The sequence below is a fragment of the Muntiacus reevesi genome, chromosome 8 (genome assembly GCF_963930625.1).
Source record: "Muntiacus reevesi chromosome 8, mMunRee1.1, whole genome shotgun sequence".
Classification (NCBI taxonomy): Eukaryota; Metazoa; Chordata; class Mammalia; order Artiodactyla; family Cervidae; genus Muntiacus; species Muntiacus reevesi.
In genome coordinates this window covers 87,477,262-87,490,493 of record NC_089256.1, presented here as the reverse complement: position 1 = coordinate 87,490,493, position 13,232 = coordinate 87,477,262, and the positions used below count along the sequence as shown (strand labels likewise).

Below are 13,232 nucleotides of genomic sequence, written 5' to 3'. Positions count from 1 at the left end.
AGAGGTATAGTTTATACATTTATGCAAGGAAAACATACAAAGACCTGGAGCCGACTCTGATGTGTTACAATATGCATAACGACAGCAGTTAAAAATTGAAGGGAAAAAACATTTGATGGCAACCAAATGGCACAGCTAAATGTGATCTGGATTCATGGAGAGAGAGCTCTAAGGGCGAGGGCAGAGCGGGGCTGGAGAGGTGGAGGGGAAAACAAGATGGCCAATCAGGGGAAAGAGGCATAAAGATACAGAAACTGCAGTCCCACTCCAGAGATGCTGGACTGAAAAGCTCAGGGGAGTAACGGGAGACAACGCTGGAAGGCAGGGAGAGGCTAGGTTATGAGGAGCTGGAATGACAGGGCAGAGATTAGCGTTATTTAGGTGGTGGAGCAACACGGCAGGTTCAGGTCAGGGGAACGCTTGCAGAGAGGATTGCTTTGGATTAAACACTGTTCTGTTTGTTCACTTGCCTGTTTGGGGGCATGAATCAGAACGCTGCAATCTTACTGATTGCCCATATACACCATCCATGCCTCTGCTCTGCCTTAATGGCAAGTCCCAATTTTTCTTTCTTTCCACTCATGGGGAAATGAGCCTCCGACGATCGCAGGGCAAGTTCCAGTGCGGCTAAGTCATTGGGGTGGCCGCACTCCTGTCTCCTGTAATGGCTTTAGGTGTGGGAACATAACCCACTTTAACCAAGGAGACGGGCATTCTGTGTGAGAGAAGGGCGTGGAACGGGGCTCTACCCTCTTGAAGAGGAAGCACTGGAAGAGAGGTCCCTTTTCTGCATCTTCTTGAAGCCGATCAGCTGTGAAGCCACGTTACAATGTCAGCGCAGAAGGGAGAGAGCCAAGAGTGCTCAGAGAAACAGAACTAGAGGCTCCACGTCCCACAGTTGGAGCCAGCCAGTCTCTGGGTTTCTTGTTAAGTGAGCATAAATTTGTATATCACGTAAGCCTAACTTAGTGGAGGTCATCTGTGACATGAAGAGGAAGGCATCTTCACGGGTCAGGGCAGAAGAAACTAGCAAGTGGAGCTGGGGTAGGAGATTTTGCATAGGACACCAGAGAGAGAGACCCTGGATGAAGGAGATCCATGTGAAAACAGGAGGAAGGAGCAGATGAGAGAGATGCTCCAGGGCACTCAGCATGGACTTGAAACTGAGCATAGGATTGGGAGAGAGCTTTATGGAGGAGGCAGATCAAAGCTATTTTATCTGATATCATTAAAACAATTTTGTTAATCCACTCATCAGTTAATTGTGCACAGAATATGTCAAAACAGTTTAATCCTATTGAATTTATGACTTCCTTCACTTTTTTATAGGAAAATAAAAGGCCTCAAGCTATAAAACCTCATATCCCAACTAAATACAACATGTCTTTAACATAGGATAAATATTACCTTCAACAGCACTAGTGGATAAGAAAACTTTTTATGGATTTAAAGTTCCTGATGAATTAACAAAAGCAAAAATGGCCATCACTTATTCTGTCTCTGCACATTCTCTAACCACTGACCCCCTAAAACTTGTAAAAATATGAAAGCTTTACCAAGCTAAAACTTCCACAGAGCCCTCCCATAGAAGGTATGTGTTAACTGGGTCAAGTCAAGTCAAGAATTCAAAAGCTAGTCTTACTTTTTGCCTTCTCACTCTTCCTAGAGGGTCTCCATCGGAGGCGGGTCCGGTGTTCATCCAGGTAAAAGAGCCGGACGAGCCCCTTGGTCCCACGCTTCAGCTTGATCATCTGTGTCCCAGACTGCATTACGCTCATGCATCTTTCAACTGCAAGGAGATTGGAGCACCATCAGTTCTCACACAGTTCATGTGCCTCCTGCTGTTCAGAGCCATTGCTGAATGAAACCTCTGATTCACACCCTAAAGCCTCCAAGAGCCAGAAGACAAATTTAGAAGAGGTAACCTGAAAACAGAGTTGTTAAAGAATTGATTTATCAGGCTTAAGCCAGAAAAAAGCCTCACTGATGGAAATAAAATTCTACTTCTAGATAAACAATGCATGACCACTGAACAGAGTATCTTTTCTTCTAACTGGCAACATGCTTTTTGGTATAAGACCAATATTAATTTGATACTTGAATATACACTCATAAAGCAAGTTTCAGACTTTATGTTAAATCTCGTGAGCTTTTACACAGCCAACTATAAAATCATCTTATGTTAATGCTTCCAAATGCAATTAACAAAAACATGAATGGCAAAATGTTTCAACAATTGCTGAAGTTGCATATGGGTTCACATTATAATTTTGTGTATGCTTGAAAACAGCTAAGTAAACATTTCAAAATGCGGTCAGAAAAAAATCAAGTTTACACAAATATAAAATGTTTGTTAAGGAATTTGGCTGCCAGGATTTTCTAAGTAGAGAACTAACTTGGTGATTGAACTCAGGTAAAATCCAACTCACTTATTATCCAAGGTAATGCTTTCATTTAAACTCTCTGCTTTGAAATGAAACTTGATGGCAGTGAGAATCTTTTGTTGATGCCCGTTTCATTTTCTTTGTTAATAGTACCCACATTTCCTTTGGAAATACTTATTTTCCCTTCTTATGTGCCTACGGTGACCTGTCAACCATCCCAAGAAAGAAACGCGCTTAAGCAGAGAGCAAATCTGGCTCCCTTCCAAGAAACAGAAGTCCTGAGTTCCATTCAGTGCTCAGTCATTTCAAAATGGAACTCAGTCATCTCAAAGGCCAAAACTTCAGAGATGCTCCTGGTTGGACACTCGAGATGTTACAGTTGTCACAGTTACCCTTCCTAAAGCTGGCAAATTATTCAGTTTTCCCCCTTGGTTCTCCAAGTTATCCAATACTCTTCCAAATGCTCTTTTCTCATTGCATCAGCCAGAAACTGCTTCTGTTTCACTAACACACAGGCACAGATGTAACCTTCAGAGAACCAGAAACATCTAGCTCTGAGCACCTACCTTATCAAGCAGCATGCTGTTAGATAAAAGAAGCATGGTAAACAAAACTCCAATGTTAGACTTCAGCTTCTTTGGCTAACTTGTCATTATATTAAATAGGAAAGAATTTGATCCCAGAGCTTAACACAGTATGCACAGAGTTCTCAAAGTAACTTTAACATAACCAACTTTGACCATTTCCTCCATGAAGAGCCTTTTCTTCCCCCAAAGAAATCAAGGAAAAACTGTGCAAAATTAAATATATTTCTAGGACTTGATATTGCAAGAAAGGTGAGGTACAGGTTGCTCTTACTCTTTTGATCTGACATATCAAATATGCAAGTAATAAAATACTGCTTAAGAAAAAAACATGCAAATTTTAAACATTTACTTTGAAGCACAGAACAAAATTTAAGATTTGATTTCACACACATTAGTAAATTTACCCACCACTTAGCACCATTCATTTAGGTAGTAAATGTCATGGATTTAAATTCTTGACAGTAACCCTGACCATCTCATACCAACAATTAGAGGGAGAACAGAAAACAGTCAGTTTGTCAAGGTAAAATCATCAAGTCTAACCAAGCAAGTCAAAACTCCAAGAAAAATCTATTAGAATTTCTTTGACCTCTGACATCAGGTCACATCAATAAACAGATATTCACAGAACCACTTCCTGCCCCAGGCACAGGGTTATATAACAAGGCAAAGCAGAGAACAAGGAAACTTTGACTTAAAGAGTTAAATTTTAAAAGAATGAAACCTCTAAAAAGATAACTTACAAGCAGTAGTTTACAACTGTGGTTAAGAATACAATTTGAATCCAGACAGCCTGGGACAGAATTCCAAATCTTCCACTTGCTTGTACGAGCTGAGGCTCATTATTTTACCCCTCAATGCCTCCATGTCCCTTCATGAATTGCAGCCTTGTCACGGCAAAGGGGCGAGGGTAACTCAATGAAGCTATGAGCCGTGTTGCACAAGGCCACCCAAGACAGAAGAGTCACAGTGGAGAGTTCTGACAAACTGCGGTCCACTGGAAGAGTTAATGGCAACCCTCCAGCTTTCTTGCCACAGAGGACCCCATGGACAGTATGAAAAGACAGAAAGATACGATGTCAGAAGATGGGTCCTCCAGGTCAGAAGGTGTCCAATATGCTACTGGAAAACAACAGAGAGCAATTCCTAATAGTTCCAGAAAGAATGAAGAGGCTGGGCCAAAGCAGGAATGACTCTCAGTTATGGATGTGCCTGGTGGTGAAAGTAAAATCCAATGCTGTAATGAACAATATCGCACAGGAACCTAGAATGTTAGGTCCATGAATCAAGGTAAATGGGACGTGGTCAAGTACGAGATGGCAAGAGTGAACATCAACATCTTGGGAACCAGTAAACTAAAATGGACAGGAATGGGCAAATTTAATTCAGATGTCATTATATTTACTATTCTTAAAAGAAATGGAGTAGACTTCATAGTCAAAAAATAGAGTCCAAAATGCAGTACTTGGATGCAATCTCAAAAATGAGAGAATGATCTGTTTGTTTCCAAGGCAAACCATTCAACATCACAGTAATCCAAGTCTATGCCCCAACCACTAGTGCTGAAGAAGCTGAAATTGACCATTTCTATGAAGACCAACAACACCTTCTAGAACACCAAAAAAAAAAAAAAAAAAAAAGGTGTCCTTTTCAGCATAGGAGATTGGAATGCAAAAGTAGGAAGTCAAAGAGATACCAGGAATACCAGGTTAGTTTGGCCTTGGAGTACAAAATGAAGCAGGGCAAAGGCTAACAGAGTTTGTCAAGGGTATTTGTCATAGCAAACACCCTCTTCCAACAACACAAGAGACAACTCTACACATGGCCATCACCAGATGGTCAGTACTGAAATCAGATTGATAATATTCTTTGTAGGCAAAGATGGAGAAGCTCAACACAATAAGTAAAAACGAGACCTGGAGCTGACTATGGCTCAAATCACAAGCTCCTTTTTACAATTCAGAGTTAAAGTGAAGTAGGGAAAAGCACTAGACCATTCAGGTATGACCTAAATCAAATCCTTTATGATTATACAGTAGAGGTGGTGAATAGATTCAAGGGATGAGATCTGGTAGACAGAGTGTCTGAAGAACTATGGATGGAGGTTCATAACTTTGTACAGGAGGTGGTGACCAAAACCATCCCCAAGAAAAAGAAATGCAACAAGGCAAAGTGGTTGTCTGAGGAGGCCTTACAAATAGCTGAGAAAAGAAGAGAAGTGAAAGCCAAGGGAGAAAGGGAAAGATATACCCAACTTAAGGCAGAGTTCCAGAGAATAGCAACAACAGATAAGGAGGCCTTCTTACATGAACAATGCAAAGAAATAGAGAAAAATAATAGAATGGGAAAGACTTGAGATCTCTTCAAGAAAATTAGAGATACAAAGGGAACATTTCATGCAAGGATGGACACAATAAAGGACAGAAACAATATGGACCCATAAGCAGCAGAAGATATTAAGAAGAGGTGGCAAGAATACAGAGAAGAACTGAACAAGAAAGGTCTTGATGACCTATATAATCACAATGGTATGGTAACTCACCTACAGCTGGACATCCTGCAGTGTGAAATCAAGGGGACCTTAGGAAGCATTACTATGAACAAAGCTAGTGGAGGTGATGGAATTCCAGCTGAGCTATTTCAAATCCTAAAAGATGATGCTATGAAAGTGCTACACTCAGTATGCCAGCAAATTTGGAAAACACAGCAGTGGCCACAGGACTGGAAATGGTCAGTTTTCATTCCAATCCCAAAGAAGGGCAATGCCAAAGAATACTCCAACTACTGTACAATGATGCTCTTCTCACATGCTAGTGAGGTTATACTCAAAATCCTTCAACCTAAGCTTCAGCAGTACATGAAGCAAGAACTTACAGATGTGTTAGCTGAGTTTCAAAGAGGCTGAGGAACCAGAGATCAAACTGCCAACATCCATTGGATCACAGAAAAAGCAAGAGAATTCCCAAAAAACATCTACTTCTGCTTCATTGACTATGCTAAAGCCTTTGTGTGGATCATGACAAACTGTGGAAAATTCTGAAAGGGATAGCAATACCAGACCACCTTACCTGCTTCCTGAGAAACCTGTATGCAGGTCAAGAAGCAATAGTTAGAACCAGACACCAAACAACTGATTGGTTCCAAATTGAGAAGGGAGTATGTTAAGGCTGTGTATTATAACCCTGCTTATTTAAATTGTATGCAGAGTACATCATGTGAAATGTTGGACTGGATGAATACAAGCTAGAATCAAGATTGCCAGGACAAATATCAACAACCTCAGATATGCAGATGACACCACTCTAATGGCACAAAGTGAAGAGAAACTAAAGAGCCTCTTGTTGAAGGTGAAAGAAGAGAGTAAAAAAGCTGGCCTAAAACTCAACATACAAAAACTAAGATCATGGCATCCAATCCCATCACTTCGTGGCAAACAGATGGAGAAAAGGTGGAAACAGTGACAGATTTTCTTTTCTTGGGCTCCAAAAATCACTGCAGATGGTAACTGCAGCCATGAAATTAAAAGACACTTGCTTTTGGGAAGGAAAGCTACGACAAACCTAGACAGCATATTAAAAAGCAAAGACATCCCTTTGTGGACAAAGGTCTGTCTAGTCAAAGCCATGCTTTTTTCAGTAGTCTGTACAGATGCAAGAGTTGGACCATAAAGAAGACTGAGCACCGAAGAATGATGCTTTCAACTTTTTTGTGGTGCTAGAGAAGATTCTTGAGAGTCCCTTGGACTGCAAGATCAAACCAGTCAATCCTAAGGGAAATCAACCCTGAATATCATTGGAAGGAGAGATGCTGAAGCTCCAATACTTTGGCCACCTGATGTGAAGAACTGACTCACTGGAAAAAACCCTGATGACCAGAAAGATTGAAGGCAGAAGAAGGGAGCAGCAGAAGATGAGATGGTTAGATAGCATCATAGATTCAGGGAACATGAATCTGAGCACACTCCGGGAGATAGTGGAAGACAGAAGCGCCTGGCGTGCTGCAGTTCATGGGGGCGCAAAAGAGCTGGACATGACTTGTTCAGCAACTGAACAACAACATGCCTCCATGTTTTTGTCTATAAAATGGGAATAATGTTACTTCCCCCTTGAAATGTTGAACTGAATGAGTTAATTCATGTAAGGTACCGAAAGCCGTGCCTGGCACAAAATAAACACTATAAATGGTAGCTATTATTACAGTTTTATTATTGACATTTTAAAAAATAAATGCCATGACAAAAATACACAGCAGTCCATAGCAAAAAGAGAATACAGTGTGTGGGGACAGGGAGAATGTGCTAATAAAATAGTGTCAGTGGAGCCTTGAGGACAGGAGAGAGCATGGGTGTAATCAGAAAATAGGAAAGGATGGCTCGCTCTCTTTGGTGCAGTGTCCTAAAAGGCAATTATAACAGGATATTTGATTTTTTGGGTCAGATAAGACTAGATATACAGAGGTAGGAACACCTGACCTAAGATTTAAATACAATGGCAAAAATAGATTCACTAGATGTTTCTAAGCAAAGGAGAAGATATATAAAAGATATAATTCAGGAAGATGTCTGCTTGGGAAAGCAGAATAAAATAAACTGTTTATGCCAGAACAGAACGTTGATTTAACTATCACCAAAGATCTAAAGCGAGGACTGTAGACCTGCAGGAAGGACTGTCTATACATCAGACACAGTGCCCTCTGCTCTGCTCACTCTGCCTCTTATTTCCCTGGACTTTTCACAGTCCCATTTCTTATCCCTGAAATAAAACCATTATGGATATAATGTTCTCAACTTTTTATCAGGAAGAGTACAGTGACATAAAAGTTTAATCAGTTAGTTGAGCTAACACCATGTGCCACTTAGCAAGCATCATCCAAAGAAACCCAAACATTTTAGAAAATGAGATCCAAAGCCTTAGAGAGGGAGCGTGTTTGAATTGTATGTTAACTATTCACTAGCTTCATGTTTATCGCACTAGCTCAGTCATGGGCTGAAACCCTAGCATTATCCACTGCCGTGAACTAGTATGTATGATCCAAACGTTCTTGGCAGAGCTACGGTCTGAAACAAAGGGCTGCTTAAATTGTTTATGTAGCTGCTTTATGCTTTCTCTGTGATGTTCTCTAGCACGCACACACACAAAACATATTGTTAGAGTCAACCTGAAAAAAACAAGTCTAGTGAACTTGCATTTAGATGAAATTTAAGCTGATGTGGCGACTCTGACCAGAAATAGAATTCTTACAGAGGGCAGGGTCCAAAGTCACAACGAACTGAGGCAGGCTCATCAAGGCGCAGTACTTTCTTTTATTTCTGGCTACTTTTCAGGCATCGGAGCCACACGATAGTCAAATCCACGAATGAGTGCTCTGATTTCTGAAATTGTTTTTTAACCGGATTGAAAGTCATCTAAACTTCTCGCTCCATCCTTCAAACCTGATAGGAGGCGGTCCTTTGGAGTTGTACAGCTAACCAGAGAAGGAGCACCCTCAATCTTTGGAACTCATTCTACTGGGTAATAACCACCCATCTTAGAGACAAAATATTATTCCAGGGCTATCTAAATTACTTAAGTATTAGTCGCTCAGTCATGCCTGACTATTTGCAACCCCATGGACCGTATTTAGCCTTCTAGGTTCCCCTGTCCATGGAATTCTGCAGGCAAGAATATTAGAGTGGGTCATCATGCCCTCCTCCAGGGGACCTTCCTGACCCAGGAATCAAACTCAGGTCTCCTGCATTGCAGGCAGATTCTTTACCATCTGAGCCCCCAGGGAAGCCCTAAATTACTTAAGGGTCAGCATAATTTCTTTATGTTCTGCGTTCAGTTGAGATAGGTAACAGTAGCTACTACCTGCTATAAAAGTCATTTGCCAGCCAAGCTGGGTCAGTAGATTCCATAAAACAGGGTGAGAAACAAGGGAATAAAGGCAAAATTCCAGGGGCGGGTAAACAATGGAAGAGTGTCAGAGGCATAGGGTAATAGAACCTCATCACACATTTCCAGTGCTGGAAAGTATCTGGGGAAAGTGCAAACACAGGCGACAGATTCAGGCAGCTACCAACAATCTCTTTGATCTCACATTCTCCCTGTGGTAGCCTTAATATTTTTAGAAAAGAAGTTTAGTTGGATACAATGCCGCAATGTTCGAGAACATTAAGGGAGAAAAGCCCTTTAACCCATTATATAACACACATACTATTTTTGTCTGTTATGCTCCAGACCTCAATATGAACACAAATTTGTCTTATTGGTTGCAATCATGATATTTAAGCCATTTGGCATGCTGCTGTTTTTTTCATTTGTATTATAAACAGCTTTCCATGTTTCTACAGAGTCTTAATAATTATCATTTTAATCACTGCCTAACAGAATAGTATAAATATTTAAAGAGGAGAACAGATGAGTCAAGGACTGCATTTCTAACTTTATTACATAATTAGAGTTTTAAAGCTCTCTGAGTCTCATCTGTAAAATAAAAGGCTTAGCAAAGTGGTCTATAAGGTCCTTTAGAATTCAACTCTTTAGAGGGATTAAATCAATCATTTCTGCCACAGTCAGTTTAAAATATTAAGTAAATTTCTTTAGGGGTTATCAGTTCACTAAGTCCTTCAAGCAGAAAATGCTTTAAAAAATACACTTCCGATGTAAAGTATCATAGTAGAATCATTTGAGGGGGGAGATTCCCAACATTTCCACCTCGTCTACACAGCATCCAAATGGGTTTAATTCTTTAAGCCAAGGTCAAATCAGAGAAAATCACATTGTGTTAGGAATGCCATACAGGCCACCTGATGGTGACTTTTTAATAGCTTTGAGATATAATTTATATACGTTAAAATTATAAGTGAAAAAGGCAAAGTATAAACAAGCATATATAATTTATAGTATGCTTTTTGTGTAATAAAAATCATATGAATTTTTAGATACATAAATATTGTTCATCATTACAAAAAGAAATACAGGAAGGATAACCCAGAAAACAGTGAAGGTGGTTACCTATAAGGGTGGAAGAGAATTGAGTGATGAGGGTAAAGAAAGGAGGGACACCTCTTGTAGCATCCTACGTGCTCAAAATTAAATCAATAGGAATCAGAGGAGTGCAAAACGGAGCAAATACAAAATATACACAGAGACACAAGTATATGTGTACGTATTTATATGTTTGTGCGTGTGTGCATGTATTTCCTAGCTCTGATCTCTGAAAGGCCAAGAAGCAAAATCCCCTCCAACGGTGATAAGCACACCTGGGGCTCTGCTCCTTCTCTGCTCTAAAGGTCTCCTTGAGACAGTCTCACACAGGCTCATGGCCATGTCTGTACTGAGGACACACAAAAATATCACTTGCGCTCTTTTGTAAACACGTCTATTCTGGGACACTGATCAACAAACTCTGCATTAGCGGGCCAAAAAAAAAAAAAAGTTCAGCTCCTCTACAATAGAATCTTTTCAGCCAAAAGCTACACAAAAAATGTGAATTGATTTCTTGCCAGCGTCCACAGATCAGAGCAAAGCTGTGGGGCTGAAAGGGATTCGATCCTGAAAACAATTTCATTTCTACATGGAAAAGGTGCCAAATAATGCAGGTAATGCTTCTGTCAAAGGAAGGAAAAGGGAGATTTCCTAAAACCATCAGAGCAGAAGTACCGGGTACGCTTAGTTGTCAGCACAGACCCAAGACATATCTGGGGACTTGGTACAGTGAGTCCTGAGACAGCCTGCCGCTGGGCTGGAGGACACAGCTGGTCTGGGTTTAGGGGCAGGAGGGCTGGCAAAAAGAGCTCTGCTTTGGGTTCTGTCACTAACTAGCTGTGTGACTTCAGAGGCTCACCGAGTATCGCTGATTATCCTACTTCCCTCAAAATGCATTTTCCTCTAAGCTCCATGAGTCTACAAACAGCTGATCTGGCTTTCACAAATATTATTTTATCTTTCGATAAGCTGAAAGCCTAGTTCAATCCAAAAGCCTATTAGAGTAACTTTAAAAAGAAAAAAAAAACTGATTAACATCTGGATCTCTTACTACGGATATGAATTTTCAAAAATGATCTGTATACAAAATATAACTGCTCTCACAGAAAATGCCTTCAACTGGAAATGCTCTTCCTTTCCAGTAATCAGGCCTTAAATTCAAATAATATCAGCTCATGAATAAGTATGCTTACAAACTGCCATGGCGAGCTCCACTCTTATTAAGTCATGATTCTTCTCAGTGAAGAACTTTTTTTTTTTCATTGCCTAAATCACTCCTGTGGAGACGATAAGATTATTTGAAAGGCTTTTAGAAACTAATTGGTTAGCAGTAACATTCTGGGACTTGTTTGCAAACTCTAAATGCACAAAGTCAATCTGTTTGCAAAGCTGATAAATACATATGGGAGGATTTAGGTCAAAGAAAGGATGAAATGAATTAATCAGCAATTTTTCAAATGTCAGAACCTTGTTTCTATTTTATTAAAGCCTTTCACATGATACTTTCCTTTTCAATAAGACCTATTTTATATTCTATAATTGTTAGCCCTGGGAAACAAAATACAAACAAGAATTCATAACAAATGTTTTGTTCATTTTGTTTCAATGTTATCCCATGGGAGTTGGTGATGGACAGGGAGGCCTGGCGTGCTGTGATTCATGGGGTCGCAAAGAGTCGGACATGACTGAGCAACTGAACTGAACTGAACTGATCCCATGGGGAAGAGGGATATGAATTAATTTTAAAATTCTAAATTTAGCTCCAACTACTATGTAAACAGTTTTCTATGCCACCCACATCCCATCCAGAGTCACCTCTTTAAAAAGATACCTTGACAGGAAACTTACACAATGAGCTACACACACTGTGTTTTCTTTGGATTTCATTTTAAAGAAAAGTCTGCTTTGTAGGCTAACAAATTCATAAACCCCCACCAGTTTCCAAATTCTTACACTCAAGCCTCTATATCTCTCACTAGCTACTGGTTTATGGAGTCAGTTATTTTTTGCCAAAAACAGGGGGAAAAAAAGTCAAGAAACAGCAACTGATTTCATGCAAACTGTCCTGATTTTGTCCGTAGAAGTCCTACTTCTGTGAGCCTCTAAAGCTTTCTGTCTACAAGCCAAAGAAAGGACACTGGAGGAAAAGATCACATTTTTCTCTAGAAAACAAAGCACCTCCCCGCCCCCAAGCCTTTGCTGCTTTCAGGTCAAAGTCTCCATCTCTGGAGGGCTGAGGGGCTCAGAGAAACTACCTGCTGATCTGAAGCAGGCCTGGCACCTTCCGGCCACAGCCAGTTGGAAATCAAGTTGTAAGGCATCTAAAGCAGGCACCTTATTTCTGTGACGGGTAGTTTTGTGCGGGAAAAAAAAATCCATGCAAAAGAAACAACATGCAAAAACAACAACATAAAAATAGATCTCCCTGTGGTAAAGAAAAAGCCTAGGAGTAGCCACGCAGGTCGATGTTTTGACAATTGTCTGTCCCCATTCAAACTCTGACCCTGATATCAAAAACTTCCCTTTTTTAAAATACCATGTAAATATTGTTGAGTAACTGTCACAAATAAGTGGCATTTTGATTAGTCCATATTTCAAATCATATTTAAAATCATTCTTTAAGTAGAAAAATCTAAAAATGGGGGGAAAATGAAAAAGCCCAAAAACTTCTTTTAAGCAAAATTTCCATATATAATTGGAGCAGATGTGCTATAAAGTTTTCTAAATAGCCAATCCCAGAAAAAAAAAAAAAAAAAGGAAGGCCAGCATTAAAACCCAAGCTATCTGATTACAAGATTCCTTGAGTCTCAGTGCATTCAGAAATAACTACACACAGTAACACAAGCACACTCATGAGGACACAAACATTTGCACACTTCTTCAGCAGTACCAGGGTGTCCACCAAGCAAGAACAACCAGGGCTGAGAAGTGTCCATGATCACCCTGTGACTGCTGGGCTAATCTCTGTGCTGGGAAGCACATAGAAATTGACAAGGGGCAGAAAAATCATCAGAGAGGGCTGGGAGAGAGTCAGGATGGACCAAGAGAGTAGGAGATATTAAACACAATGGTGGCAGGAACAAGAGGGAGAAACTGGAAGCAAAGATGTTGATGGTGAAGAAGGGAGTCAGTGAGAAATAACCAAAGGGTAAGAAAGAGTTGCAGTCCAAGAAAAAATAGGAGGTAGACAGGAAGGTTGCTGAACGCCTGACAGACGTCTTAATACAGAACACAGCACACTGAGAGAGTCACCCGTGACATTCGTAGGTCAGGGGAGCGCAGGACCTACTGCA

The 13,232-nt window shown here is 40.3% G+C and overlaps 1 protein-coding gene across 1 annotated transcript in view; it reads right to left on the bottom strand.

Moving 5' to 3' along the window:
* PLCH1 (phospholipase C eta 1) overlaps window positions 1-13,232 on the bottom strand; it is a 228,752-nt gene that overhangs the window by 98,550 nt on the left and 116,970 nt on the right. Inside the window, exon 3 of the mRNA XM_065942637.1 lies at window positions 1,643-1,789. Within this exon, the coding sequence (XP_065798709.1) occupies window positions 1,643-1,789 (147 nt within the window). The remainder of the gene's footprint in view (window positions 1-1,642; window positions 1,790-13,232) is intronic.